This window comes from Telmatherina bonti, assembly GCF_933228915.1.
Source record: "Telmatherina bonti genome assembly, chromosome: 2".
Lineage (NCBI taxonomy): Eukaryota > Metazoa > Chordata > Actinopteri > Atheriniformes > Telmatherinidae > Telmatherina > Telmatherina bonti.
This window is the reverse complement of record NC_136620.1, coordinates 45,152,008-45,179,826: the sequence shown is the minus strand read 5'-3', so window position 1 is coordinate 45,179,826 and position 27,819 is coordinate 45,152,008. Positions and strand designations below refer to the sequence as shown.

General features: G+C 56.5%; 1 protein-coding gene across 1 annotated transcript; it reads right to left on the bottom strand.

Annotated features, from left to right (window-relative positions):
- Nucleotides 1-935: 935 nt before the first annotated feature.
- ciapin1 (cytokine induced apoptosis inhibitor 1) lies at nt 936-27,618 on the bottom strand (the record flags this gene model as incomplete). The annotated part of the gene is made up of 4 exons (XM_079258448.1): nt 27,553-27,618; nt 24,939-25,126; nt 24,649-24,792; nt 936-1,039 (listed from the first exon to the last, which is right to left on the bottom strand). The coding sequence occupies exons 2-4, from the start codon at nt 25,093-25,095 to the stop codon at nt 936-938; spliced, it is 405 nt and encodes a 134-aa protein (XP_079114574.1). The 5' UTR covers nt 25,096-25,126; nt 27,553-27,618.
- Nucleotides 27,619-27,819: the final 201 nt, after the last annotated feature.

Here is a 27,819-nt window from a genome sequence, read left to right as displayed (position 1 = left end):
GACCTGCAGGTAAACAGTAAATAACATTATAATAAAGCAGAGACCTGCAGGTAAACAGTAAATAACATTATAATAAAGCAGACCTGCAGGTAAACAGTAAATAACATTATAATAAAGCAGACCTGCAGGTAAACAGTAAATAACATTATAATAAAGCAGACCTGCAGGTAAACAGTAAATAACATTATAATAAAGCAGAGACCTGCAGGTAAACAGTAAATAACATTATAATAAAGCAGAGACCTGCAGGTAAACAGTAAATAACATTATAATAAAGCAGACCTGCAGGTAAACAGTAAATAACATTATAATAAAGCAGAGACCTGCAGGTAAACAGTAAATAACATTATAATAAAGCAGACCTGCAGGTAAACAGTAAATAACATTATAATAAAGCAGAGACCTGCAGGTAAACAGTAAATAACATTATAATAAAGCAGAGACCTGCAGGTAAACAGTAAATAACATTATAATAAAGCAGACCTGCAGGTAAACAGTAAATAACATTATAATAAAGCAGAGACCTGCAGGTAAACAGTAAATAACATTATAATAAAGCAGACCTGCAGGTAAACAGTAAATAACATTATAATAAAGCAGAGACCTGCAGGTAAACAGTAAATAACATTATAATAAAGCAGAGACCTGCAGGTAAACAGTAAATAACATTATAATAAAGCAGAGACCTGCAGGTAAACAGTAAATAACATTATAATAAAGCAGAGACCTGCAGGTAAACAGTAAATAACATTATAATAAAGCAGACCTGCAGGTAAACAGTAAATAACATTATAATAAAGCAGACCTGCAGGTAAACAGTAAATAACATTATAATAAAGCAGAGACCTGCAGGTAAACAGTAAATAACGGACCGAGCCCTGATTGAAATGCATCCTTAATACGACAGCAGCTGATAGTAACATTATTTAGGGAATTTAAGGGATAACTGATTCACTCACCTCCGTCACCGACATGAAGCCGGACATCTTCATCACTGACAGCAGTTTCTCCCTAGTCCTCACATTCTGCAGCTCGCTGTCTGAAAGACAAAAACACAACTGGAGCACAAACAGGACCAGAACTACAAGCAGAACCTCGACCAAAACCAGCAACAGAACCACATCCCAGCAGCTTAAGGTCCTCTGTACGGCAGCGTACGGTAGATCTGCTTACGGCAGGACTGCATCCGTGTAGGGCAGGACTACGTCTGCGTAGGGCAGGACTACGTCTGCGTAGGGCAGGACTACGTCTGCTTACAGCAGGACTGCATCTGCGTAGGGCAGGACTGCGTCTGCGTAGGGCAGGACTACGTCTGCTTACAGCAGGACTGCATCTGCGTAGGGCAGGACTGCGTCTGCGTAGGGCAGGACTACGTCTGCGTAGGGCAGGACTGCGTCTGCGTAGGGCAGGACTGCGTCTGCGTAGGGCAGGACTGCGTCCGTGTAGGGCAGGACTGCGTCCGTGTAGGGCAGGACTACGTCCGTGTAGGGCAGGACTACGTCCGTGTAGGGCAGGACTGCATCCGTGTAGGGCAGGACTACGTCTGTGTAGGGCAGGACTGCATCTGCGTAGGGCAGGACTACGTCTGTGTAGGGCAGGACTACGTCTGCTTACGGCAGGACTACGTCTGCGTAGGGCAGGACTGCGTCTGCGTAGGGCAGGACTACGTCTGCGTAGGGCAGGACTGCGTCCGTGTAGGGCAGGACTGCGTCTGCGTAGGGCAGGACTACGTCTGCGTAGGGCAGGACTGCGTCCGTGTAGGGCAGGACTGCGTCTGTGTAGGGCAGGACTGCGTCCGTGTAGGGCAGGACTGCGTCCGTGTAGGGCAGGACTGCGTCCGTGTAGGGCAGGACTGCGTCCGTGTAGGGCAGGACTGCGTCTGTGTAGGGCAGGACTACGTCCGTGTAGGGCAGGACTGCCTCTGCGTAGGGCAGGACTACGTCTGTGTAGGGCAGGACTACGTCTGCTTACGGCAGGACTGCATCTGCGTAGGGCAGGACTGCCTCCGTGTAGGGCAGGACTGCGTCCGTGTAGGGCAGGACTACGTCTGCGTAGGGCAGGACTACGTCTGCGTAGCGCAGGACTGCGTCTGTGTAGGGCAGGACTACGTCTGCGTAGCGCAGGACTGCGTCTGCGTAGGGCAGGACTACGTCTGTGTAGGGCAGGACTACGTCTGCGTAGGGCAAGACTACGTCTGCGTAGGGCAGGACTACGTCTGCGTAGGGCAGGACTACGTCTGCGTAGCGCAGGACTGCGTCTGCGTAGGGCAGGACTACGTCTGCGTAGGGCAGGACTACGTCTGCGTAGGGCAGGACTACGTCTGCGTAGGGCAGGACTGCGTCTGTGTAGGGCAGGACTGCGTCTGCTTACGGCAGGACTGCGTCTGTGTAGGGCAGGACTGCGTCTGTGTAGGGCAGGACTACGTCTGTGTAGGGCAGGACTGCATCGCGTAGGGCAGGACTGCGTCTGCGTAGGGCAGGACTGCGTCTGTGTAGGGCAGGACTGCGTCTGCGTAGGGCAGGACTACGTCTGCTTACGGCAGGACTGCGTCCGCGTAGGGCAGGACTGCGTCCGCGTAGGGCAGGACTGCGTCCGCGTAGGGCAGGACTGCGTCCGCGTAGGGCAGGAATGCGTCCGCGTAGGGCAGGACTGCGTCTGCGTAGGGCAGGACTACGTCTGCGTAGGGCAGGACTACGTCTGCGTAGGGCAGGACTACGTCTGCGTAGGGCAGGACTACGTCTGCGTAGGGCAGGACTGCGTCCGTGTAGGGCAGGACTGCGTCCGCGTAGGGCAGGACTACTTCCGCGTAGGGCAGGACTGCGTCCGCGTAGGGCAGGACTGCGTCCGCGTAGGGCAGGACTGCGTCCGCGTAGGGCAGGACTGCGTCCGTGTAGGGCAGGACTACGTCCGTGTAGGGCAGGACTGCGTCCGTGTAGGGCAGGACTACGTCCGTGTAGGGCAGGACTACGTCCGTGTAGGGCAGGACTGCATCTGCGTAGGGCAGGACTGCGTCTGCGTAGGGCAGGACTGCATCTGCGTAGGGCAGGACTGCGTCTGCTTACGGCAGGACTGCGTCTGTGTAGGGCAGGACTACGTCTGCGTAGGGCAGGACTGCATCTGCGTAGGGCAGGACTGCGTCCGCGTAGGGCAGGACTGCGTCCGCGTAGGGCAGGACTACGTCTGCGTAGGGCAGGACTGCGTCCGTGTAGGGCAGGACTACGTCCGCGTAGGGCAGGACTACGTCCGCGTAGGGCAGGACTACGTCTGCTTACGGCAGGACTGCATCTGCGTAGGGCAGGACTGCGTCTGCGTAGGGCAGGACTGCGTCTGTGTAGGGCAGGACTACGTCTGCGTAGGGCAGGACTGCGTCTGCGTAGGGCAGGACTGCGTCTGTGTAGGGCAGGACTGCGTCTGCGTAGGGCAGGACTGCGTCTGCGTAGGGCAGGACTGCATCTGCGTAGGGCAGGACTACGTCTGCGTAGGGCAGGACTACGTCTGCGTAGGGCAGGACTGCGTCTGCTTACGGCAGGACTGCGTCTGTGTAGGGCAGGACTACGTCTGTGTAGGGCAGGACTGCATCGCGTAGGGCAGGACTGCATCTGCGTAGGGCAGGACTGCGTCCGCGTAGGGCAGGACTGCGTCCGCGTAGGGCAGGACTGCGTCCGCGTAGGGCAGGACTGCGTCCGCGTAGGGCAGGACTGCGTCCGCGTAGGGCAGGACTACGTCCGCGTAGGGCAGGACTACGTCTGCGTAGGGCAGGACTGCGTCTGCGTAGGGCAGGACTACGTCTGCGTAGGGCAGGACTGCGTCTGCGTAGGGCAGGACTGCGTCTGCTTACGGCAGGACTGCGTCTGTGTAGGGCAGGACTGCGTCTGTGTAGGGCAGGACTACGTCTGTGTAGGGCAGGACTGCATCGCGTAGGGCAGGACTGCATCTGCGTAGGGCAGGACTGCGTCTGCGTAGGGCAGGACTACGTCTGCTTACGGCAGGACTGCATCTGCGTAGGGCAGGACTGCGTCTGCGTAGGGCAGGACTGCATCTGCGTAGGGCAGGACTGCGTCTGCGTAGGGCAGGACTGCGTCTGCGTAGGGCAGGACTGCGTCTGCTTACGGCAGGACTGCGTCTGTGTAGGGCAGGACTACGTCTGCGTAGGGCAGGACTACGTCTGCGTAGGGCAGGACTGCGTCTGCGTAGGGCAGGACTGCGTCTGCTTACGGCAGGACTGCGTCTGTGTAGGGCAGGACTGCATCTGCGTAGGGCAGGACTGCGTCTGCGTAGGGCAGGACTGCGTCCGCGTAGGGCAGGACTGCGTCCGTGTAGGGCAGGACTGCGTCCGCGTAGGGCAGGACTACGTCCGCGTAGGGTAGGACTACGTCCGCGTAGGGTAGGACTGCGTCCGCGTAGGGCAGGACTGCGTCCGCGTAGGGCAGGACTACGTCCGCGTAGGGCAGGACTACGTCCGCGTAGGGCAGGACTACGTCTGCTTACGGCAGGACTGCATCTGCGTAGGGCAGGACTGCGTCTGCGTAGGGCAGGACTGCGTCTGTGTAGGGCAGGACTGCGTCTGTGTAGGGCAGGACTACGTCTGCGTAGGGCAGGACTGCGTCTGCGTAGGGCAGGACTGCGTCTGTGTAGGGCAGGACTGCGTCTGCGTAGGGCAGGACTACGTCTGCTTACGGCAGGACTGCATCTGCGTAGGGCAGGACTGCATCTGCGTAGGGCAGGACTGCGTCTGCGTAGGGCAGGACTGCATCTGCGTAGGGCAGGACTACGTCTGCGTAGGGCAGGACTGCGTCTGCGTAGGGCAGGACTGCGTCTGCTTACGGCAGGACTGCGTCTGTGTAGGGCAGGACTACGTCTGTGTAGGGCAGGACTGCATCGCGTAGGGCAGGACTGCATCTGCGTAGGGCAGGACTGCGTCCGCGTAGGGCAGGACTGCGTCTGCGTAGGGCAGGACTACGTCTGCTTACGGCAGGACTGCGTCCGCGTAGGGCAGGACTGCGTCCGCGTAGGGCAGGACTGCGTCCGCGTAGGGCAGGACTGCGTCCGCGTAGGGCAGGAATGCGTCCGCGTAGGGCAGGACTGCGTCTGCGTAGGGCAGGACTACGTCTGCGTAGGGCAGGACTACGTCTGCGTAGGGCAGGACTACGTCTGCGTAGGGCAGGACTACGTCTGCGTAGGGCAGGACTGCGTCCGTGTAGGGCAGGACTGCGTCCGCGTAGGGCAGGACTACTTCCGCGTAGGGCAGGACTGCGTCCGCGTAGGGCAGGACTGCGTCCGCGTAGGGCAGGACTGCGTCCGCGTAGGGCAGGACTGCGTCCGTGTAGGGCAGGACTACGTCCGTGTAGGGCAGGACTGCGTCCGTGTAGGGCAGGACTACGTCCGTGTAGGGCAGGACTACGTCCGTGTAGGGCAGGACTGCATCTGCGTAGGGCAGGACTGCGTCTGCGTAGGGCAGGACTGCATCTGCGTAGGGCAGGACTGCGTCTGCTTACGGCAGGACTGCGTCTGTGTAGGGCAGGACTACGTCCGCGTAGGGCAGGACTGCATCTGCGTAGGGCAGGACTGCGTCCGCGTAGGGCAGGACTGCGTCCGCGTAGGGCAGGACTACGTCTGCGTAGGGCAGGACTGCGTCCGTGTAGGGCAGGACTACGTCCGCGTAGGGCAGGACTACGTCCGCGTAGGGCAGGACTACGTCTGCTTACGGCAGGACTGCATCTGCGTAGGGCAGGACTGCGTCTGCGTAGGGCAGGACTGCGTCTGTGTAGGGCAGGACTACGTCTGCGTAGGGCAGGACTGCGTCTGCGTAGGGCAGGACTGCGTCTGTGTAGGGCAGGACTGCGTCTGCGTAGGGCAGGACTGCGTCTGCGTAGGGCAGGACTGCATCTGCGTAGGGCAGGACTACGTCTGCGTAGGGCAGGACTACGTCTGCGTAGGGCAGGACTGCGTCTGCTTACGGCAGGACTGCGTCTGTGTAGGGCAGGACTACGTCTGTGTAGGGCAGGACTGCATCGCGTAGGGCAGGACTGCATCTGCGTAGGGCAGGACTGCGTCCGCGTAGGGCAGGACTGCGTCCGCGTAGGGCAGGACTGCGTCCGCGTAGGGCAGGAATGCGTCTGTGTAGGGCAGGACTACGTCTGTGTAGGGCAGGACTGCATCGCGTAGGGCAGGACTGCATCTGCGTAGGGCAGGACTGCGTCCGCGTAGGGCAGGACTGCGTCTGCGTAGGGCAGGACTACGTCTGCTTACGGCAGGACTGCGTCCGCGTAGGGCAGGACTGCGTCCGCGTAGGGCAGGACTGCGTCCGCGTAGGGCAGGACTGCGTCCGCGTAGGGCAGGAATGCGTCCGCGTAGGGCAGGACTGCGTCTGCGTAGGGCAGGACTACGTCTGCGTAGGGCAGGACTACGTCTGCGTAGGGCAGGACTACGTCTGCGTAGGGCAGGACTACGTCTGCGTAGGGCAGGACTGCGTCCGTGTAGGGCAGGACTGCGTCCGCGTAGGGCAGGACTACTTCCGCGTAGGGCAGGACTGCGTCCGCGTAGGGCAGGACTGCGTCCGCGTAGGGCAGGACTGCGTCCGCGTAGGGCAGGACTGCGTCCGTGTAGGGCAGGACTACGTCCGTGTAGGGCAGGACTGCGTCCGTGTAGGGCAGGACTACGTCCGTGTAGGGCAGGACTACGTCCGTGTAGGGCAGGACTGCATCTGCGTAGGGCAGGACTGCGTCTGCGTAGGGCAGGACTGCATCTGCGTAGGGCAGGACTGCGTCTGCTTACGGCAGGACTGCGTCTGTGTAGGGCAGGACTACGTCCGCGTAGGGCAGGACTGCATCTGCGTAGGGCAGGACTGCGTCCGCGTAGGGCAGGACTGCGTCCGCGTAGGGCAGGACTACGTCTGCGTAGGGCAGGACTGCGTCCGTGTAGGGCAGGACTACGTCCGCGTAGGGCAGGACTACGTCCGCGTAGGGCAGGACTACGTCTGCTTACGGCAGGACTGCATCTGCGTAGGGCAGGACTGCGTCTGCGTAGGGCAGGACTGCGTCTGTGTAGGGCAGGACTACGTCTGCGTAGGGCAGGACTGCGTCTGCGTAGGGCAGGACTGCGTCTGTGTAGGGCAGGACTGCGTCTGCGTAGGGCAGGACTGCGTCTGCGTAGGGCAGGACTGCATCTGCGTAGGGCAGGACTACGTCTGCGTAGGGCAGGACTACGTCTGCGTAGGGCAGGACTGCGTCTGCTTACGGCAGGACTGCGTCTGTGTAGGGCAGGACTACGTCTGTGTAGGGCAGGACTGCATCGCGTAGGGCAGGACTGCATCTGCGTAGGGCAGGACTGCGTCCGCGTAGGGCAGGACTGCGTCCGCGTAGGGCAGGACTGCGTCCGCGTAGGGCAGGACTGCGTCCGCGTAGGGCAGGACTGCGTCCGCGTAGGGCAGGACTACGTCCGCGTAGGGCAGGACTACGTCTGCGTAGGGCAGGACTGCGTCTGCGTAGGGCAGGACTACGTCTGCGTAGGGCAGGACTGCGTCTGCGTAGGGCAGGACTGCGTCTGCTTACGGCAGGACTGCGTCTGTGTAGGGCAGGACTGCGTCTGTGTAGGGCAGGACTACGTCTGTGTAGGGCAGGACTGCATCGCGTAGGGCAGGACTGCATCTGCGTAGGGCAGGACTGCGTCTGCGTAGGGCAGGACTACGTCTGCTTACGGCAGGACTGCATCTGCGTAGGGCAGGACTGCGTCTGCGTAGGGCAGGACTGCATCTGCGTAGGGCAGGACTGCGTCTGCGTAGGGCAGGACTGCGTCTGCGTAGGGCAGGACTGCGTCTGCTTACGGCAGGACTGCGTCTGTGTAGGGCAGGACTACGTCTGCGTAGGGCAGGACTACGTCTGCGTAGGGCAGGACTGCGTCTGCGTAGGGCAGGACTGCGTCTGCTTACGGCAGGACTGCGTCTGTGTAGGGCAGGACTGCATCTGCGTAGGGCAGGACTGCATCTGCGTAGGGCAGGACTGCGTCCGCGTAGGGCAGGACTGCGTCCGTGTAGGGCAGGACTGCGTCCGCGTAGGGCAGGACTACGTCCGCGTAGGGTAGGACTACGTCCGCGTAGGGTAGGACTGCGTCCGCGTAGGGCAGGACTGCGTCCGCGTAGGGCAGGACTACGTCCGCGTAGGGCAGGACTACGTCTGCGTAGGGCAGGACTACGTCTGCTTACGGCAGGACTGCATCTGCGTAGGGCAGGACTGCGTCTGCGTAGGGCAGGACTGCGTCTGTGTAGGGCAGGACTGCGTCTGTGTAGGGCAGGACTACGTCTGCGTAGGGCAGGACTGCGTCTGCGTAGGGCAGGACTGCGTCTGTGTAGGGCAGGACTGCGTCTGCGTAGGGCAGGACTACGTCTGCTTACGGCAGGACTGCATCTGCGTAGGGCAGGACTGCATCTGCGTAGGGCAGGACTGCGTCTGCGTAGGGCAGGACTGCATCTGCGTAGGGCAGGACTACGTCTGCGTAGGGCAGGACTGCGTCTGCGTAGGGCAGGACTGCGTCTGCTTACGGCAGGACTGCGTCTGTGTAGGGCAGGACTACGTCTGTGTAGGGCAGGACTGCATCGCGTAGGGCAGGACTGCATCTGCGTAGGGCAGGACTGCGTCCGCGTAGGGCAGGACTGCGTCCGCGTAGGGCAGGACTGCGTCCGCGTAGGGCAGGACTGCGTCCGCGTAGGGCAGGACTACGTCTGCGTAGGGCAGGACTGCGTCTGCGTAGGGCAGGACTGCGTCTGCGTAGGGCAGGACTGCGTCTGCGTAGGGCAGGACTGCATCGCGTAGGGCAGGACTGCATCTGCGTAGGGCAGGACTGCGTCTGCGTAGGGCAGGACTGCGTCTGCGTAGGGCAGGACTGCGTCTGCGTAGGGCAGGACTACGTCTGCGTAGGGCAGGACTGCGTCTGCGTAGGGCAGGACTGCGTCTGCTTACGGCAGGACTGCGTCTGCGTAGGGCAGGACTACGTCTGCGTAGGGCAGGACTACGTCTGCGTAGGGCAGGACTGCGTCTGCGTAGGGCAGGACTGCGTCTGTGTAGGGCAGGACTGCATCTGCGTAGGGCAGGACTGCGTCTGCGTAGGGCAGGACTGCGTCCGCGTAGGGCAGGACTGCGTCCGCGTAGGGAGGGACTGCGTCCGCGTAGGGCAGGACTGCGTCCGCGTAGGGCAGGACTACGTCCGCGTAGGGTAGGACTACGTCCGCGTAGGGTAGGACTGCGTCCGCGTAGGGCAGGACTGCGTCTGCGTAGGGCAGGACTGCGTCCGCGTAGGGCAGGAATGCGTCTGCGTAGGGCAGGACTGCGTCTGCGTAGGGCAGGACTACGTCTGCGTAGGGCAGGACTACGTCTGCGTAGGGTAGGACTGCGTCCGCGTAGGGCAGGACTGCGTCTGCGTAGGGCAGGACTGCGTCCGCGTAGGGCAGGACTGCGTCCGTGTAGGGCAGGACTGCGTCTGCGTAGGGCAGGACTACGTCCGCGTAGGGCAGGACTGCGTCCGTGTAGGGCAGGACTGCGTCCGTGTAGGGCAGGACTGCGTCCGTGTAGGGCAGGACTACGTCCGTGTAGGGCAGGACTACGTCCGTGTAGGGCAGGACTACGTCCGTGTAGGGCAGGACTACGTCCGTGTAGGGCAGGACTGCATCTGCGTAGGGCAGGACTGCGTCTGCGTAGGGCAGGACTGCATCTGCGTAGGGCAGGACTACGTCTGCGTAGGGCAGGACTGCGTCTGCGTAGGGCAGGACTGCGTCTGCTTACGGCAGGACTGCGTCTGTGTAGGGCAGGACTACGTCTGTGTAGGGCAGGACTGCATCGCGTAGGGCAGGACTGCATCTGCGTAGGGCAGGACTGCGTCCGCGTAGGGCAGGACTACGTCTGCGTAGGGCAGGACTGCGTCCGTGTAGGGCAGGACTACGTCCGCGTAGGGCAGGACTACGTCTGCGTAGGGCAGGACTACGTCTGCTTACGGCAGGACTGCATCTGCGTAGGGCAGGACTGCGTCTGCGTAGGGCAGGACTGCATCTGTGTAGGGCAGGACTACGTCTGCGTAGGGCAGGACTGCGTCTGCGTAGGGCAGGACTGCGTCTGTGTAGGGCAGGACTACGTCTGCTTACGGCAGGACTGCATCTGCGTAGGGCAGGACTGCGTCTGCGTAGGGCAGGACTGCATCTGCGTAGGGCAGGACTACGTCTGCGTAGGGCAGGACTACGTCTGCGTAGGGCAGGACTGCGTCTGCTTACGGCAGGACTGCGTCTGTGTAGGGCAGGACTACGTCTGTGTAGGGCAGGACTGCATCGCGTAGGGCAGGACTGCGTCCGCGTAGGGCAGGACTGCGTCCGCGTAGGGCAGGACTGCGTCCGCGTAGGGCAGGACTGCGTCCGCGTAGGGCAGGACTGCGTCCGCGTAGGGCAGGACTGCGTCCGCGTAGGGCAGGACTGCGTCTGCTTACGGCAGGACTGCGTCTGCGTAGGGCAGGACTACGTCTGCGTAGGGCAGGACTGCGTCTGCGTAGGGCAGGACTGCGTCTGCTTACGGCAGGACTGCGTCTGTGTAGGGCAGGACTGCGTCTGTGTACGGCAGGACTACGTCTGTGTAGGGCAGGACTGCATCGCGTAGGGCAGGACTGCATCTGCGTAGGGCAGGACTGCGTCTGTGTAGGGCAGGACTGCGTCTGCGTAGGGCAGGACTACGTCTGCTTACGTCAGGACTGCATCTGCGTAGGGCAGGACTGCGTCTGCGTAGGGCAGGACTGCATCTGCGTAGGGCAGGACTGCGTCTGCGTAGGGCAGGACTACGTCTGCGTAGGGCAGGACTGCGTCTGCGTAGGGCAGGACTACGTCTGCGTAGGGCAGGACTACGTCTGCGTAGGGCAGGACTGCGTCTGCGTAGGGCAGGACTGCGTCTGTGTAGGGCAGGACTGCATCTGCGTAGGGCAGGACTGCATCTGCGTAGGGCAGGACTACGTCCGCGTAGGGCAGGACTGCGTCCGCGTAGGGCAGGACTGCGTCCGCGTAGGGCAGGACTACGTCCGCGTAGGGTAGGACTACGTCCGCGTAGGGTAGGACTGCGTCCGCGTAGGGCAGGACTGCGTCCGCGTAGGGCAGGACTGCGTCTGCGTAGGGCAGGACTGCGTCCGCGTAGGGCAGGAATGCGTCCGCGTAGGGCAGGACTGCGTCTGCGTAGGGCAGGACTACGTCTGCGTAGGGCAGGACTACGTCTGCGTAGGGCAGGACTGCGTCCGTGTAGGGCAGGACTGCGTCTGTGTAGGGCAGGACTACGTCTGCGTAGGGCAGGACTACGTCTGCTTACGGCAGGACTGCATCTGCGTAGGGCAGGACTGCGTCTGCGTAGGGCAGGACTGCGTCTGCGTAGGGCAGGACTACGTCTGCGTAGGGCAGGACTGCGTCTGCGTAGGGCAGGACTGCGTCTGCGTAGGGCAGGACTACGTCTGCTTACGGCAGGACTGCATCTGCGTAGGGCAGGACTGCGTCTGCGTAGGGCAGGACTGCATCTGCGTAGGGCAGGACTACGTCTGCGTAGGGCAGGACTACGTCTGCGTAGGGCAGGACTGCGTCTGCGTAGGGCAGGACTGCGTCTGCTTACGGCAGGACTGCGTCTGCGTAGGGCAGGACTACGTCTGCGTAGGGCAGGACTACGTCTGCGTAGGGCAGGACTACGTCTGCTTACGGCAGGACTGCGTCTGCGTAGGGTAGGACTGCGTCTGCTTACGGCAGGACTGCGTCCGCGTAGGGCAGGACTGCGTCTGCGTAGGATAGGACTGCGTCCGCGTAGGGCAGGACTGCGTCTGCGTAGGATAGGACTGGGTCCGTTTACAGTAGGACTGCGTCTGCGTAGGGCAGGACTGCGTCCGCGTAGGGCAGGACTGCGTCTGCGTAGGATAGGACTGGGTCCGTTTACAGTAGGACTGCGTCTGCGTAGGGCAGGACTGCGTCTGCTTACGGCAGGACTGCGTCTGCTTACGGCAGGACTGCGTCCGCGTAGGGCAGGACTGCGTCTGCGTAGGATAGGACTGGGTCCGTTTACAGTAGGACTGCGTCTGCGTAGGGCAGGACTGCGTCTGCTTACGGCAGGACTGCGTCTGCGTAGGGCAGGACTGCGTCCGCGTAGGGCAGGACTGCGTCTGCTTACGGCAGGACTGCGTCTGCGTAGGGCAGGACTGCGTCTGCTCACGGTACAACTGGGTCTGCGTACGGTAGGACTGCGTCTGCTTACGGTAGACCTGTGTCTGCGTAGGATAGGACTGGGTCCGGTCACAGTAGGACTGGCTCTTTTTACAGTAGGATTGCATCTGCGTACGGTAGGACTGTGTCTGCGTACGGTAGAACTGTGTCCGCGTATGGTAGGACTGGGTCTGCGTAGGGTAGAACTGTGTCCGCGTATGGTAGAACAGCGTCTGCGTACGGTAGGACTGCGTCTGCGTAGGGTAGGACTGCATCACCTTACGGTAGGACTGCGTCTACGTAAGGCAGAAATGCGTCCGCGTAGGGCAGGACTGCGTCTGCGTACGGTAGGAGTGGGTCTGCTTACGGTAGGATGGTATTTGTCTGACTCCGCTCCGCTTCTGCGTCTCCTTGGGGGTCCGTTTTTTCCTATACTGGGACTAACTAGTCTCCTTCCTCCTACATGGATAATGAAAATTCTCGCAGGTGGTCTCGTGTGTTGAAGTTGGACCTTACTAAGACTACACTGGTGTTCACTTTTAACACTACCTCTGAACCCCTTTTACAGCATCCTCCTCCTAGTCGGTATCGGGGTAACACTTTTAATAAGGTCTGCGTAGGGTAGGACTGGGTCTGCCTACGGTAGAACTGGGTCTGCGTACGGTAAAACTGTGTCCGCGTATGGTAGGACTGGGTCTGCGTAGGCTTATAGGACTGCGTCTGCGTAGGGTAGGACTGGGTCCGCGTAGGGTAGGACCGGGTCTGCGTAGGGTAGGACTGGGTCTGCGTAGGGTAGGACTGGGTCTGCTTACGTAGGACTGCGTCTGCGTACGGTAGAACAGCGTCTGCGTAGGGTAGGACTGCGTCTGCGTAGGGTAGGACCGGGTCTGCGTAGGGTAGGACTGGGTCTGCTTACGTAGGACTGCGTCTGCGTACGGTAGAACAGCGTCTGCGTAGGGTAGGACTGCGTCTGCGTAGGGTAGGACTGCATCACCTTACGGTAGGACTGCGTCTACGTAAGGCAAAAATGCGTCCGCGTAGGGCAGGACTGCGTCTGCATACGGTAGGAGTGGGTCTGCTTACGGTAGGACTGGGTCTGCTTACGGTAGGACTGGGTCTGCTTACGGTAGGAGTGGGTCTGCTTACGGTAGGACTGGGTCTGCTTACGGTAGGAGTGGGTCTGCTTACGGTAGGACTGGGTCTGCGTACGGTAGGAGTGGGTCTGCTTACGGTAGGACTGGGTCTGCGTACGGCAGGACTGGGTCTGCGTACGGTAGGAGTGGGTCTGCGTACGGTAGGACTGGGTCTGCGTACGGCAGGACTGGGTCTGGTTTTAATATGTTACTCATTTATTAAGCTTCTTTTATGTAGTACAAGTTTTATATTCTGCATAGTTTAGAGTAGTTCAGTAAGCTTGCTTTAGTAGATTCATGCATAAAACCAAGTGTTCTGTTCAAGGCCTGCTTCAGCTTTAACTGTTGTTATCTCCAAGCTAGCAGTTGTTTTGACTCGTGCTGCCAGGCAGAGGTTGTTTAGAGAATGCTGTAACACTCTGAGCAGGGGCAGAGCTCTCGAGACCTCTCGCTCGCAACATCTGTACATGATCAATAAATCTGAACAGAAAACAGTTGATTAATAGATTTATTTCTCATCGGATAAATTCCACGACAATTTGGTGTCAGAAGTGGGATCCCATGTGCTTCTTCCGGGACCGGACTGAGGGGCAGGCCACCTGGATCCAAACAGATTCATCCTCAAACCTCGCGTAGGCCTTGAGAGTGACGAGGGCCACAGTCAACGGTTTCGGTCGATCACGAGGGGATCTCAACCCACGTGTGGGTTTATCTGGTGAGAAGTATATTTTCCCAAATTATAATTCAGAGTGGTTTTGAAATAATATTATAGATTGAGTGATTCTTAATGCTAATCAAACTGAAACAGATTTGTTATGAAATTGTCGACTGTTTTCATAATACTGGTGGTTGCGCTTTTTTTCCCCAGGACTGACTTTGACAAATAGACACTTAGAGACATAGACTCTGTGAGATCAGGTTCCGAAACGAAGCCCTGTGAGTAGAAATACGAGATCAGGTTCCAAAAAGAAGCCCTGTGAGTAGAAATGCGAGATCAGGTTCCAAAAAGAAGCCCTGTGAGTAGAAATGCGAGATCAGGTTCCAAAAAGAAGCCCTGTGAGTACGAGATCAGGTTCCGAAACGAAGCCCTGTGAGTGCGAGATCAGGTTCCGAAATGAAGCCCTGTGAGTAGTACTACGAGATCAGGTTCCAAAACGAAGCCCTGTGAGTAGTACTACGAGATCAGGTTCCGAAACGAAGCCCTGTGAGTAGAAATGCGAGATCAGGTTCCAAAAAGAAGCCCTGTGAGTGCGAGATCAGGTTACTAAACGAAGCCCTGTGAGCAGACTTTTAGGACTGACATAACAGAAATATAAGATCAGGTGACGATGGGGAATATAGGGGGAAAGGAGGAGCAATCTAAACCAGATTCACCTATTATGATGTTGATGAAAAAGAAATATGGGAATGAATGTTGTGAATTTCTCGTTTTGTGGTGTGAAAAGTTCGGGTTTCCTGATGGTGGATCACTTAGTAAGAACCAGTTGAAGAAGTTGAGAGATGAACTAGAAAAGGAACGCTGTAAGATGTTGGAAAGAAAAACGGTTAAGAGTGAAGATGTGAAAATGATGTACAGAATGAATGAATGTCTAAAGAAATGGGAACAAGAGTGTGAATTAAGAGGAAGTAAGGGCCAGAAGAAAAGCCAGACAGTTATGTCTGGAGTAGCACATGGTGATAAGGGACAGGAGAGGCCTGCTAAGAAACCTAATGTTAAACCAGGAACCTCAGCTTCTCTTTATCCTTCAATACAGACATCCATGTGGGCATCTTCAGTCGACTACTCTCTGGACTCCACCCTTCCGCCTTATTGTCCAACTGATCAGCTCTATCGGGAGAGAAAAGATGATGGACCGAGCTCACAGCACAGCAGCGCGCAGCCATCATCGTCTGAGGCCGAGGCCTTGCCACGTGTCGCCACCCCATCACCTCCAGTACTCAGTCCAGTCCACCAGGCGTCGCCCGAGGCCGTGCCACGTGTCGCCACCCCATCACCTCCAGTACTCAGTCCAGTACACCAGGCGTCGCCCGAGGCCTTGCCACGTCTCGCCACCCCCCCACCTCCGGTACTCAGTCCAGTCCACCAGGCGTCGCCCGAGGCCGTGCCACGTGTCGCCACCCCATCACCTCCAGTACTCAGTCCAGTACACCAGGCGTCGCCCGAGGCCGTGCCACGTGTCGCCACCCCATCACCTCCAGTACTCAGTCCAGTACACCAGGCGTCGCCCGAGGCCTTGCCACGTCTCGCCACCCCCCCACCTCCGGTACTCAGTCCAGTCCACCAGGCGTCGCCCGAGGCCGTGCCACGTGTCGCCACCCCATCACCTCCAGTACTCAGTCCAGTCCAGCAGGCGTCGCCCGAGGCCGTGCCACGTGTCGCCACCCCATCACCTCCAGTACTCAGTCCAGTACACCAGGCGTCGCCCGAGGCCGTGCCACGTGTCGCCACCCCATCACCTCCAGTACTCAGTCCAGTCCAGCAGGCGTCGCCCGAGGCTGTGCCACGTGTCGCCACCCCATCACCTCCAGTACTCAGTCCAGTCCACCAGGCGTCGCCCGAAGCCGTGCCACGTGTCGCCACCCCATCACCTCCGGTACTCAGTCCAGTACACCAGGCGTCGCCCGAGGCCGTGCCACGTGTCGCCACCCCATCACCTCCAGTACTCAGTCCAGTCCACCAGGCGTCGCCCGAAGCCGTGCCACGTGTCGCCACCCCATCACCTCCGGTACTCAGTCCAGTACACCAGGCGTCGCCCGAGGCCGTGCCACGTGTCGCCACCCCATCACCTCCAGTACTCAGTCCAGTACACCAGGCGTCGCCCGAGGCCGTGCCACGTGTCGCCACCCCATCACCTCCGGTACTCAGTCCAGTACACCAGGCGTCGCCCGAGGCCGTGCCACGTGTCGCCACCCCATCACCTCCGGTACTCAGTCCAGTCCAGCAGGCGTCGCCCGAGGCCGTGCCACGTGTCGCCACCCCATCACCTCCGGTACTCAGTCCAGTCCACCAGGCGTCGCCCGAGGCTGTGCCACGTGTCGCCACCCCATCACCTCCGGTACTCAGTCCAGTCCAGCAGGCGTCGCTACAGGACAACCTTGCAGGGGCCTTTGGTGCACAATGCACCATCAGTTCCACACAGTCTGATCCTCCTATTTCCAGCCGTACTAGACAGCAGACGATGGCTCATGTTCCCCAACTGCCGATGGTACAGGTGGGGGGACCACATGGGGCTCCAATGTTTGTTTACCGAGCGTGGACTCCGAATGATATCATAAAGGCTGCAAAACACCTGCCGCCTCCTGAAAAGGGAGGAGATGTTCTTGCCAAGGCGTTGGAGGAGTTTATCCGGGATTTCACTCCCACCTCTGGTGAATTGGGTCGAGTCATGATGAACGTCCTCACCCCCTCCCAATTCTCTCCTCTGAGACCCCTGTTCAACATGCATTTCCAGCCGGCGACCCCTGCATGGAACCAGGAGTCCGCAAAGGACCAAGACCTTGACTACAGAGAGTGGGTTGTTCGGTTTCTGCAGTCTGTCAGAGACTTTTTCCCAGTTACCAGTGATCTTTCCAAGATCAGTCTTTGCACGCAGAAGCCAGGTGAAGCCGTGGAGGACTTCCTGGAACGTTTGCAAACTGTTTTTGATGCTCATAGTGGTTTAGAGAAACCCCTGGGGTACCCCGACGCTCGCATGGGCCCCTATGAGGGCCTTCTGAAGCAGCAGTTTCTCAGCAACATGGACCCCCGGCTTGCTGACGCGGTCAAGGACTCCTGTGTGGGTTGTTTTGATTCATCTGTGCGTCTGGCTGATGTGGTTCGCCATGCTAAACACCAGCAGCGCAGGCGGGATGACAAAGCTGCTAAGGACCAGCAGAAAAAGGAGGACACTCATCACAAGACGCAGCTCCACCTCCTCACACACGTGGGAACCCGTTATCCACCTCCTGACATGCAACAACGTGATGACGTTTGTTACTGTTGCTTCCAACCAGGCCACTGGGCTCTGCAGTGCCCCCTGAAATCTCGGCGTCGCAGGGGGAGAGGTCGTAGACGTGGCTACTTCCGCAGTGGGGAAAGGGGAGGACTTAGGGGACCGGCCAGACCCCAGTTGGCAGACTGAGAGGTGAAGCAGGGTGGAGCTTCAGAGGGGAGTTCGACTGAGGACCGCCCTTCTCTGGCGCCAGACCACACAGATAAGTGCTCACCCACACCAACACACACACTGCTGCAAACACCCACGGAAGAGAGTATTTTAAATCTGCCCACAATGATGTTGACTGTTGGAACAAAGAAACTCAGTTTTATTGTTGATTCTGGAGCAACGTTTTCAGTGATTCGCCACTCTGACCTGCTGAACACCAGCCTTAGTGGGAGGCATCTCTATTCTCTGGTTGCAAGTGGTTCGGAAGTAAAGGAAAACTTTACTGTTCCTCTTACTTGCTCCTCAGATGGTGCTCCCTCATTCAAACATTCATTCTTGCTTTCTAAATGCTGTCCATTTAATCTGCTGGGACGGGATCTTATGATTGCTATGAGTATTGAACTTCGTTCGACCCCACTTGGAGTGGAGGTCTATCCCAATTCTAAATCTGCCTACTCCTTAGTGAATCATGTATCTTCGGGCGGCGTGTTTATCTACCAGTGGTGGATAAACTCAGAGCAGTCTGAACAGCTGTGTTCTATGGCACGCGAGCGGCTTTCACATGCTGCACAGTACATGTCTGCAGAGCGTCTTCATTGCGCTGCACACGTGGCCTGTGCTCCTGACCTTGGCTTTGAAAAACATTTCTTTGCAGGCATAGAAGATGCTGTACACTCCCAAGATCTGTTTTGGTCCTCCACGAGATGTGCCCTCTCTATTCTGCTTAATCCAGACCAGCAGGAATTGTTTGATGTGCAGAATAGCAGTCATGTAGCTCTTGGGAAATCAGATGACTGGCAGGACCTAGGGCCCTGGATGAGGGCCTGTCTATCTGCATCAGATTGGCTGCCCACTTCTGACAGTTCGGTCTTGTTTTCTCCTTCCTTGAACGTCTGCAAAACCCCATGTCAGCTCCAGCTTCCAGCTCTGAGATCGCTTCACGTCATCCATACTTCTCTGACTGCCTCTCTTGTTTCTTCCCCTTCACAGGATGGCCAGTTCTCTGAATTGGGTTCGGTTCCTGACTGTGTGTGGGCTTCCCATCCCTATGATGTTGGACTCATAAAGAACTGTCAACCGTTGGTGGTCACGCCTAAGTCTCACTTTCGCCCTCGCCGGGCTCAGTATCCCCTGAGGCCTGAAGCAATTGCAGGCATACGGCCGGTTTTTCATTCACTCCTGCAGTCGGGTGTGGTAGTGCCTTGTGATGACTCTCCTGTTAACACGCCCATTCTGCCAATTAGGAAGTACCGTGAGCCCCCTGCACCAGAGGAGTGGTGTTTTATCCAGGATCTTACTGCCGTAAATGCAGCAGTGCATGCTCGCACTCTGGTGGTGCCAAATCCTCATACCATCTTGTCTACAGTTCCTCCGCATTCTAGGTGGTTTACGGTGATCGACCTAAGCAACGCCTTCTATAGCGTTCCTGTGGACAAGGGATCTCAGTTTTGGTTTGCATTTCAGTTTGCGGGCCGGGCTACACCTTCACTCGGATGCCACAGGGGTATTGTGAGTCACCCACTGTGTATAACCAGGCCCTGGTCGGTTCTCTGTCTTCTTTGGTTTTGACGGGGGGGTCTGCCCTCCTCCAGTACATGGATGATTTGCTTCTTTGTGCGCCGACGAGGGAGCAATGTGTAGCTGACACTGTGGCTCTGCTCTGCCACTTGGCGGCGGAGGGTCACAAGGTCAGCAAAAGGAAGATGCAGTTTGCTCAACCTGAGGTTGTGTTTCTGGGTCACTGCGTCTCTGGGCGGGGCAGGCGTCTCTCTTCGAAACATCTCACAGCGATTCAGAAGGCTCCCAAGCCTGAGACGGTGAGGCAGCTCCTTTCGTTCATAGGACTCTGTTCATACTGCCGAGCCTTTGTTCCTAACTTCTCAGAGTACTCCAACCCCTTCGTGCCCTGACACATTCCCTGCCCATGTCAGCGAGGCTGCGGTGGACTCCGGAGGCCTCATCGCCCTTTGAGGCCCTGAAGTCGGCCCTTCAGTCTCCTCCTACGCTGGGGCTCCCTGATCCGTCTAAGCCATTCACCCAGACCGTGAGTGGGCGTGGAGGTTGCATGACTTCTGTTCTCCTTCAGGACCACGGTGGCTCTATGAGACCAGTTGCTTGTTTCTCGTGTAAACTGGATCCGGTTGCTGCTGGTTTGCCTCACTGTCTGCGTGCTGTGGCTGCAGCTGACAGAGCTCTGGCTGCTTCAAGGGACATAGTTGGTTACTCTGATCTCACCTTGCTGGTCCCTCATGAAGTCCACCTGATCTTGTCCGAGCACAGAACTTCGCCCTTCTCCGCTCCGCGGTTCCTGAGATATCACACAAGCCTCTTGGGCCTCCCTAATGTCACTGTGAAGCGTTGCACTGTTCTCAATCCGGCCACCCTCCTGCCCACTCCTGACGATGGCACACCCCATGACTGTGTGGCTGAACTGACCATCCTTTGCACCCCCAGGCCTGACCTTTCTGACCGGCCTCTGGTGGGTCCTGACTTGGTTTTTTATGTTGACGGCTCTGCTTCTCGGGACTCTGACACAGGAGTTAGTTATGCTGGGTATGCCGTTTGCTCCGCTACTGATGTCGTGGAGGCTGCTGCTCTCCCGGCTCATTTCTCGTCGCAGGCTGCTGAACTCGTGGCACTCACTCGCGCTTGCTCGTTGGCTCGGGACAGGACGGTGACCGTGTGGACTGACTCGCGTTACGCATTTGGGGTTGTGCATGATTTTGGGGCGCTCTGGAAACACCGTGGTTTCCTCAGGTCGGACGGTAAACCTGTGCTCCATCATGCTCTGATCGACAGGCTTTTATCTGCTGTTTTGCTTCCTTCACAGATTGCTGTATGTAAGTGCTCTGCTCACACTAACGGTTCAGACCCCGTTTCTACAGGGAATGCACGGGCGGATGCTGCTCGGGGCCCCCTGTCCTCTCGGATGTCTTTTTTTGCTCTTGTTGCAGTGTCTTCAGAGGTTCCGTCCTCCCTCTCTGCGATGCAGTCCCTGGCTTCGCAGGATGATAGGCGTCTATGGAGGAAAGCGGGTGCCACCTGCTCTGATGCGGGCTGGTTTGGGCCTGGTGGTAAACCTTGCTTGCCCTCTGCTTTGTTTCATCATTTTGCTAAGTTGTCACATGGTTTGGACCATGTGTCCAAAGGGGGAATGATGGACATGGTGGCGGCGCATTGGTTCACAAGGGGTTTCACGGCGTGTGCTCAGCGGTACTGCCAGGCGTGCTTGGTTTGTGCTTCCCACAATCCGGGCAGGCAGGCACGGGACGCTCACAGTGCGGCACATCCACCCCCTGCAGGGCCGTTTGAACATGTGATGATGGACTTCATTGAACTCTCGCCCTCTGAAGGAAAGAGGTATTGTCTTGTTGTTGTGGACATGTGGTCTAAGTGGGTTGAGGCTTTTCCCACTTCGAAGGCAGATGCGTCTGCTGTGGCGCGGGCCCTACTGTGTGAAATAATTCCTCGCTGGGGTCTCCCTGGACGTCTGTCCAGTGACTGGGCAACTCATTTTGCTAATGAGGCACTGTCTCAGATTTCCCTGCATCTAGGCATTGATGTCAGGAAACACTGCTCCTACAGTTCGACGAGTGGGGGAGCAATTGAGAGGGAAAATGGGACCCTGAAGAACAAACTGGCGAAGTACTGTGCAGAATCAGGCCTCCCTTGGACGAAGGCCCTTCCCATTGTGCTGATGTATATGCGCATGCGTAGGAGGGAAAGATCTAACCTCAGTCCTTTTGAGATTCTGTTTGCAGCTCCACCGAACGTTGGGATGGGCCCACCCAAGGCGCCGCCTCCTGATACGGCTCTGTGTGAGAGCAACATGTTGTCGTATTGTGCTAACCTGACTAAAACTCTTTCAGGAATCCGCTCACAGGTGTCAGCATCCCTCCCTTTGCCCGCGGAGGGACAGCTCCATTTGTTTAGACCTGGGGACTTCGTTCTGGTTAAGAGCTTCAAGAGACGGAGGTGGAATCAACGGCATTGGGAGGGGCCCTTCCAGGTTCTCCTGATCACTCAGACTGCAGTGAAGGTGGGGGAGAGAGCCACGTGGGTGCACGCGACTCATTGCAGGAAGGTGCCTCCTCCCGCTGAGGATCCTCCAGCTGCTTCTGGTCCACCCTAGCAGCGTTGTCACCCCACTCAACATAGGGGCAGAATAATCCCCTGTGGTGGTGTTGGATGTGAGAAGGTCTACTCTCACATCTGAAGACTTGTGGCCTTCACTTCTGTACATCCTCAGTGTAAGGTGAACTCTGCTCTTCGTCTTGCTGCTACCTCTGTCGCAGCAGTGTAACGCACCACCCAGCAGAGGGCAGAATAATCCCTGTGGTAGCGTGGGTAGTGAGACAGTCTACTCTCACACCTGAAGACCAGCCGCCGTTCTCAAACAATATCAGTGTGGAGTGAAACTAGCGTCCACCTGCAACAGTAGCGTGCCAAGCTCCAACGCAAGTTCCGCCCACCCGGTGTCATGGAGAGGAATCGACCCTGGCACCCATTCAGGGTTCATGGTCGGTCATTAAAAGGCTCAATGTGTTGCTTGGTCATTTTTGCTGTAATCATTGTGTTCCCTATTGTCTTCTTTAATCAATCTGCTTTGCCTCTTGTTAACCTCACTGTGGCAACCACCCCTCTGCCTCTCCCTACAGCGTCTCCTTTATCCCGTGGTCGCCGGGTGTCTAGGTGGATTCCGATAAGCAAGCCCATCTACTCTTATACCCCGATTGCCGTTCTTCAGAGCCCCTGCTCGGGCTCTTCCTCCTCCATGTTTGAGACGTCTGCGCCTTATGTGTGTTACAATACCCTTTCATTTTCTGCCACGGTGACTCTTCCTCTGTCCTCTCTCCGGTTCTTTGAGAAGCGCGGTGATCAGTGGACTGGTTACCAGTGGTATTTGTCTGACTCCGCTTCTGCATCTCCTTGGGGGTCCGTTTTTTCCTATACTGGGACTAACTAGTCTCCTTCCTCCTACATGGATAATGAAAATTCTCGCAGGTGGTCTCGGGTGTTGAAGTTGGACCTTACTAAAACTACACTGGTGTTCACTTTTAACACTACCTCTGAACCCCTTTTACAGCATCCTCCTCCTAGCCGGTATCGGGGTAACACTTTTAATAAGGTCTGCGTCTGCGTAGGGTAGGACTGGGTCCATTTACGGTAGGACTGGGTCCATTTACGGTAGGACTGGGTCCATTTACGATAGGACTGCGTCTGCGTAGGGTAGGACTGGGTCCGTTTACGGTAGGACTGCGTCTGCGTAGGGTAGGACTGGGTCGGTTTACGGTAGGACTGGGTCCGTTTACGGTAGGACTGGGTCCATTTACGGTAGGACTGGGTCCATTTACGATAGGACTGCGTCTGCGTAGGGTAGGACTGGGTCCGTTTACGGTAGGACTGCGTCTGCGTAGGGTAGGACTGGGTCCGTTTACGGTAGGACTGCGTCTGCGTAGGGTAGGACTGGGTCCGTTTACGGTAGGACTGGGTCGGTTTACGGTAGGACTGGGTCCGTTTACGGTAGGACTGGGTCCATTTACGATAGGACTGCGTCTGCGTAGGGTAGGACTGGGTCCGTTTACGGTAGGACTGCGTCTGCATAGGGTAGGACTGGGTCCGTTTACGGTAGGACTGCGTCTGCGTAGGGTAGGACTGGGTCCGTTTACGGTAGGACTGGGTCCATTTACGATAGGACTGCGTCTGCGTAGGGTAGGACTGGGTCCGTTTACGGTAGGACTGCGTCTGCGTAGGGTAGGACTGGGTCCGTTTACGGTAGGACTGCGTCTGCGTAGGGTAGGACTGGGTCCGTTTACGGTAGGACTGCGTCTGCGTAGGGTAGGACTGGGTCCATTTACGGTAGGACTGCGTCTGCGTAGGGTAGGACTGGGTCCGTTTACGGTAGGACTGCGTCTGCGTAGGGTAGGATTGGGTCCGTTTACGGTAGGACTGGGTCCATTTACGGTAGGACTGCGTCTGCGTAGGGTAGGACTGGGTCCGTTTACGGTAGGCTTGGGTCCATTTACGATAGGACTGCGTCTGCGTAGGGTAGGACTGGGTCCGTTTACGGTAGCACTGTGTCTGCGTAGGGTAGGACTGGGTCCGTTTACGGTAGGACTGGGTCTGCGTAGGGTAGGACTGGGTCCGTTTATGGTAGGACTGGGTCCGTTTACGGTAGGACTGGGTCCGTTTACGATAGGACTGCGTCTGTGTAGGGTAGGACTGGGTCCGTTTACGGTAGGACTGCGTCTGCGTAGGGTAGGACTGGGTCCGTTTACGGTAGGACTGCGTCTGCGTAGGGTAGGACTGGGTCCATTTACGGTAGGACTGCGTCTGCGTAGGGTAGGACTGGGTCCGTTTACGGTAGGACTGCGTCTGCGTAGGGTAGGATTGGGTCCGTTTACGGTAGGACTGGGTCCATTTACGGTAGGACTGCGTCTGCGTAGGGTAGGACTGGGTCCGTTTACGGTAGGCTTGGGTCCATTTACGATAGGACTGCGTCTGCGTAGGGTAGGACTGGGTCCGTTTACGGTAGCACTGTGTCTGCGTAGGGTAGGACTGGGTCCGTTTACGGTAGGACTGGGTCTGCGTAGGGTAGGACTGGGTCCGTTTACGGTAGGACTGGGTCCGTTTACGGTAGGACTGGGTCCATTTACGATAGGACTGCGTCTGTGTAGGGTAGGACTGGGTCCGTTTACGGTAGGACTGCGTCTGCGTAGGGTAGGACTGGGTCCGTTTACGGTAGGACTGCGTCTGCGTAGGGTAGGACTGGGTCCATTTACGGTAGGACTGCGTCTGCGTAGGGTAGGACTGGGTCCATTTACGGTAGGACTGCGTCTGCGTAGGGTAGGATTGGGTCCGTTTACGGTAGGACTGGGTCCATTTACGGTAGGACTGCGTCTGCGTAGGGTAGGACTGGGTCCGTTTACGGTAGGCTTGGGTCCATTTACGATAGGACTGCGTCTGCGTAGGGTAGGACTGGGTCCGTTTACGGTAGCACTGTGTCTGCGTAGGGTAGGACTGGGTCCGTTTACGGTAGGACTGGGTCCATTTACGGTAGGACTGCGTCTGCGTAGGGTAGGACTGCATAAACACAAAGTGTCATGTTTTTCAGAGGAAACTAGCAGATGGACATGAGGTCCACTTTTACCAGCCTGCTCCCTCTACCCATCTTTACCTGTGACTGGTTCGTCCAGGACCAGCCTCCCACCAGGTTTCAGCACTCTGACCATCTCTGCCAACGTCTCTGACGCATGGATGGAGGAGCTGTCGACTAGGAGACAGGACAACACCCAGTCGAAGCTGGAAGCTGCATGAGATGCTGAAAAAGAGAGGAAAGAAACTGAGTCTTCTTCGTGAGCTGGTTGTTATGGGTTTCTGTTAAACGGGACTTGGTATGAAGTATTCCGATTCCAGGCTTTTCTTTACAGGTGTTAAAACTCAAACTTTATCAGATGAGTAACTCACAAAGCAACAGTCTCTCCATGTTCTCCACAGACACCTTCCCATCTGCACCGACGACAGCAGTGACTTCCTCAGCAAAGCCTTTCAGGGCTGCTGGAGCCGAAGGCCGAGTCCAGACCAGCAGCACATCGTCTCCGGGTCTGATGCCAAGTTCTGCCATGACTTCCTCCACAAAACTTCACGTCTCGTTGCTGCAAGTGTGGCGAGAACAACTCTGATTATGTGCCGTAAACATCTGGAGACATTTGTTGTAATCGACTGTGAGTCGCAGCGTTAGGGCCTGCAGGTTTACAGAATGCGGACAAGACTTCCCCCCCCTCCACCCTACCTTCCAACACAAAGCTGAGAGGGGGATGTTCCCAAAATGGCGGTCTGGTCCAGACAACCTCTAAAAAGCTTTTCGGTACATGAACAAGATAAAACGAAGGAGGTCTGCCGGCGTACGCCGGGTTTTGTGCGACAGCTTTATAAATATTTTATATTTACCCTATATTTTTGCTCTTTCAAGGCTTGTTATGATGAGTCTCCATGGCAACGAAAGACATGTTTACAATCAGGATCAACTGATTAACCTCTCCCAAATCAGGATTATCAGCGAAACGACACATCAAATCCCGATGGAGTTGAAAAGAAAGAGAAGAGGATGCAGAGCGGGAGTCAGAGAGCGAAGAAAGCGATGGAGATTTAAACCATTTTTACCGACCGTCTAAATGGGTAATGTGAGATCGCTAGCTAACAAAACGGACGACCTCGAGATGCCAACAAGGTCTCAGAAAGAATACAGAGAGTGCAGTATTATGTGCTTCACCGAGATATGGCTGCATGAACACATCCCTGACTGTAATGTGTCTGTACCGGGCTTTAAAACGGTCTGTGCAGACCGCAGTAGACAAGGAAGAAGTTAGAAAGTCAGCTCCAGCAGAATAACCTGAGGGATGTGTGGTCTGGAATGAAGAAGATCACCGGCTTCAAGTTAAAGGGGGACCAGCCTGATGGAGGTCTGGACAGAGCTAATGAGCTGAACATATTCTTCAACAGGTTCAGTTCACCCCCTACCTCCAGCCCAACAGACCACACACCCTCCATAAGCCCACTGCTTTCCTGTCACGCCTCCAATCTGTCCCCCTGCAGCTCAGTCATGGACCAGAACACAGCTTCATCTCCCTCCACATCAGGACATCCTGAGACCTCCACCTTGTTTGTCTCCTGCAATCAGGTTAAGAAGCAACTTGAGAAACTGAACCAGAACAAGGCTGCAGGTCCAGATGGTATCAGTCCCAGAGTTCTCAAGACCTGCTCAGAACAACTATGTCCGATTCTCCAGCACCTTTTCAACACCAGTCTGAGACAAAATAGAGTCCCAGTGCTGTGGAAAACCTCCTGCCTTGTTCCAGTGCCTAAAAAACACAACCAGCTGAACCAAGTGACTACAGACCAGTTGCCCTGACATCTCACATCATGAAAGTCCTGGAGAGACTCTTACTGGCTCACCTCAACAAGCAAGTAAACACCTTTCAGGACCCATTCCAGTTTGCATATCGTAATGGACTTGGGGTGGAAGATGCCATCATATACCTGCTCCAGAGAACACACTCTCATCTGGACCATTCAGGCAGCACTCTGAGGGTCATGTTCTTTCATTTCTCAGTGCTTTTAATACCATTCAGCCTGCTTTGTTATGTGAGAAGCTCCATAAATTCCAGGTGGATACCTCCACAACCACCTGGATCTATGACTACCTCACAAACAGACCCCAGTTTGTGAGACTGAAAGGTTGTGTGTCTGAGATGGAGGTCAGCAGCACTGGTGCACCACAAGGAACTGTACTCTGGCCATTCCTCTTCACTCTGTACACCTCAGACTTCCAGTACAACTCTGAGTCCTGTCATCTGCAGAAATACTCTGATGACTCTGCAGTTGTGGGGTGTATCAGGGATGGACAAGAAGCAGAGTACAGAGAACTGGTCAGTCAGTTTGTTAAATGGTGCGGTGACAATCATCTCATATTAAATAGCAGCAAAACAAAAGAGATGATTGTTGACTTCAGGAGGAAGAAGAATAAACAAAGCACTGTTTCCATCCTGGGAGAGGAGGTGGAGGTGGTGGAGGAATACAAGTACCTTGGAGTTCAGCTGGACAACAAACTGGACTGGAAATGCAACACTGACTACATCTACAAGAAAGGTCAGAGCAGACTGTACTTCTTAAGGAAGCTGAGATGGTTTAACGTCTGCACCAAGATGTTGCATATCTTCTAGAAGTCTGTTGTGGAGAGTGCAGTCAGCTTTGCAGCATCTGCTGGGGTAGTAGCATCAGAACCAGAGACTTGAAGAGAATCAACAAACTGATCCAGAAAGCTGCTTCTGTGCTTGGAGTAACTCTGGAGCCGCTGGAGCTGATTGTCCAAAGAAGAATGCTGCACAAGCTGATGAAGATGATGATCAACCCTGGTTATCTGGTTAACCAGGGTTACCTGGTGACCACGGAGGGAAACTGTGACGCAGTAGAGACGTGATAAACTGTGACGTAGTCTGTACGTCATAAATCAGCCCGAAGCCTCCACAGAATCATTATAAACCTCCAGAAGCTTCTTTACTTCAGGAAAACGCAGTCTTACCTGAAATTCGCCTGCAGTCTGAACGCAGCTTGGTCGGAACTCCAGTTCTGCGACAACAACCAGTTTCCGGTTTTTATTTTCAAAATAAACTTTTAGGAAAAGAATAACGTCGTCTGGGACATTCACTATGTCTCAGAAAAGAGAAACTGTAGCGTTAACACACATCATACTGAAAATAATAAGTACTTCAGGCACATAAATGTACTTTTCTTTATTAAAAAACAATTTAAGAATATTTATTTGATGATTGAACTTTTGTTTTGTTAG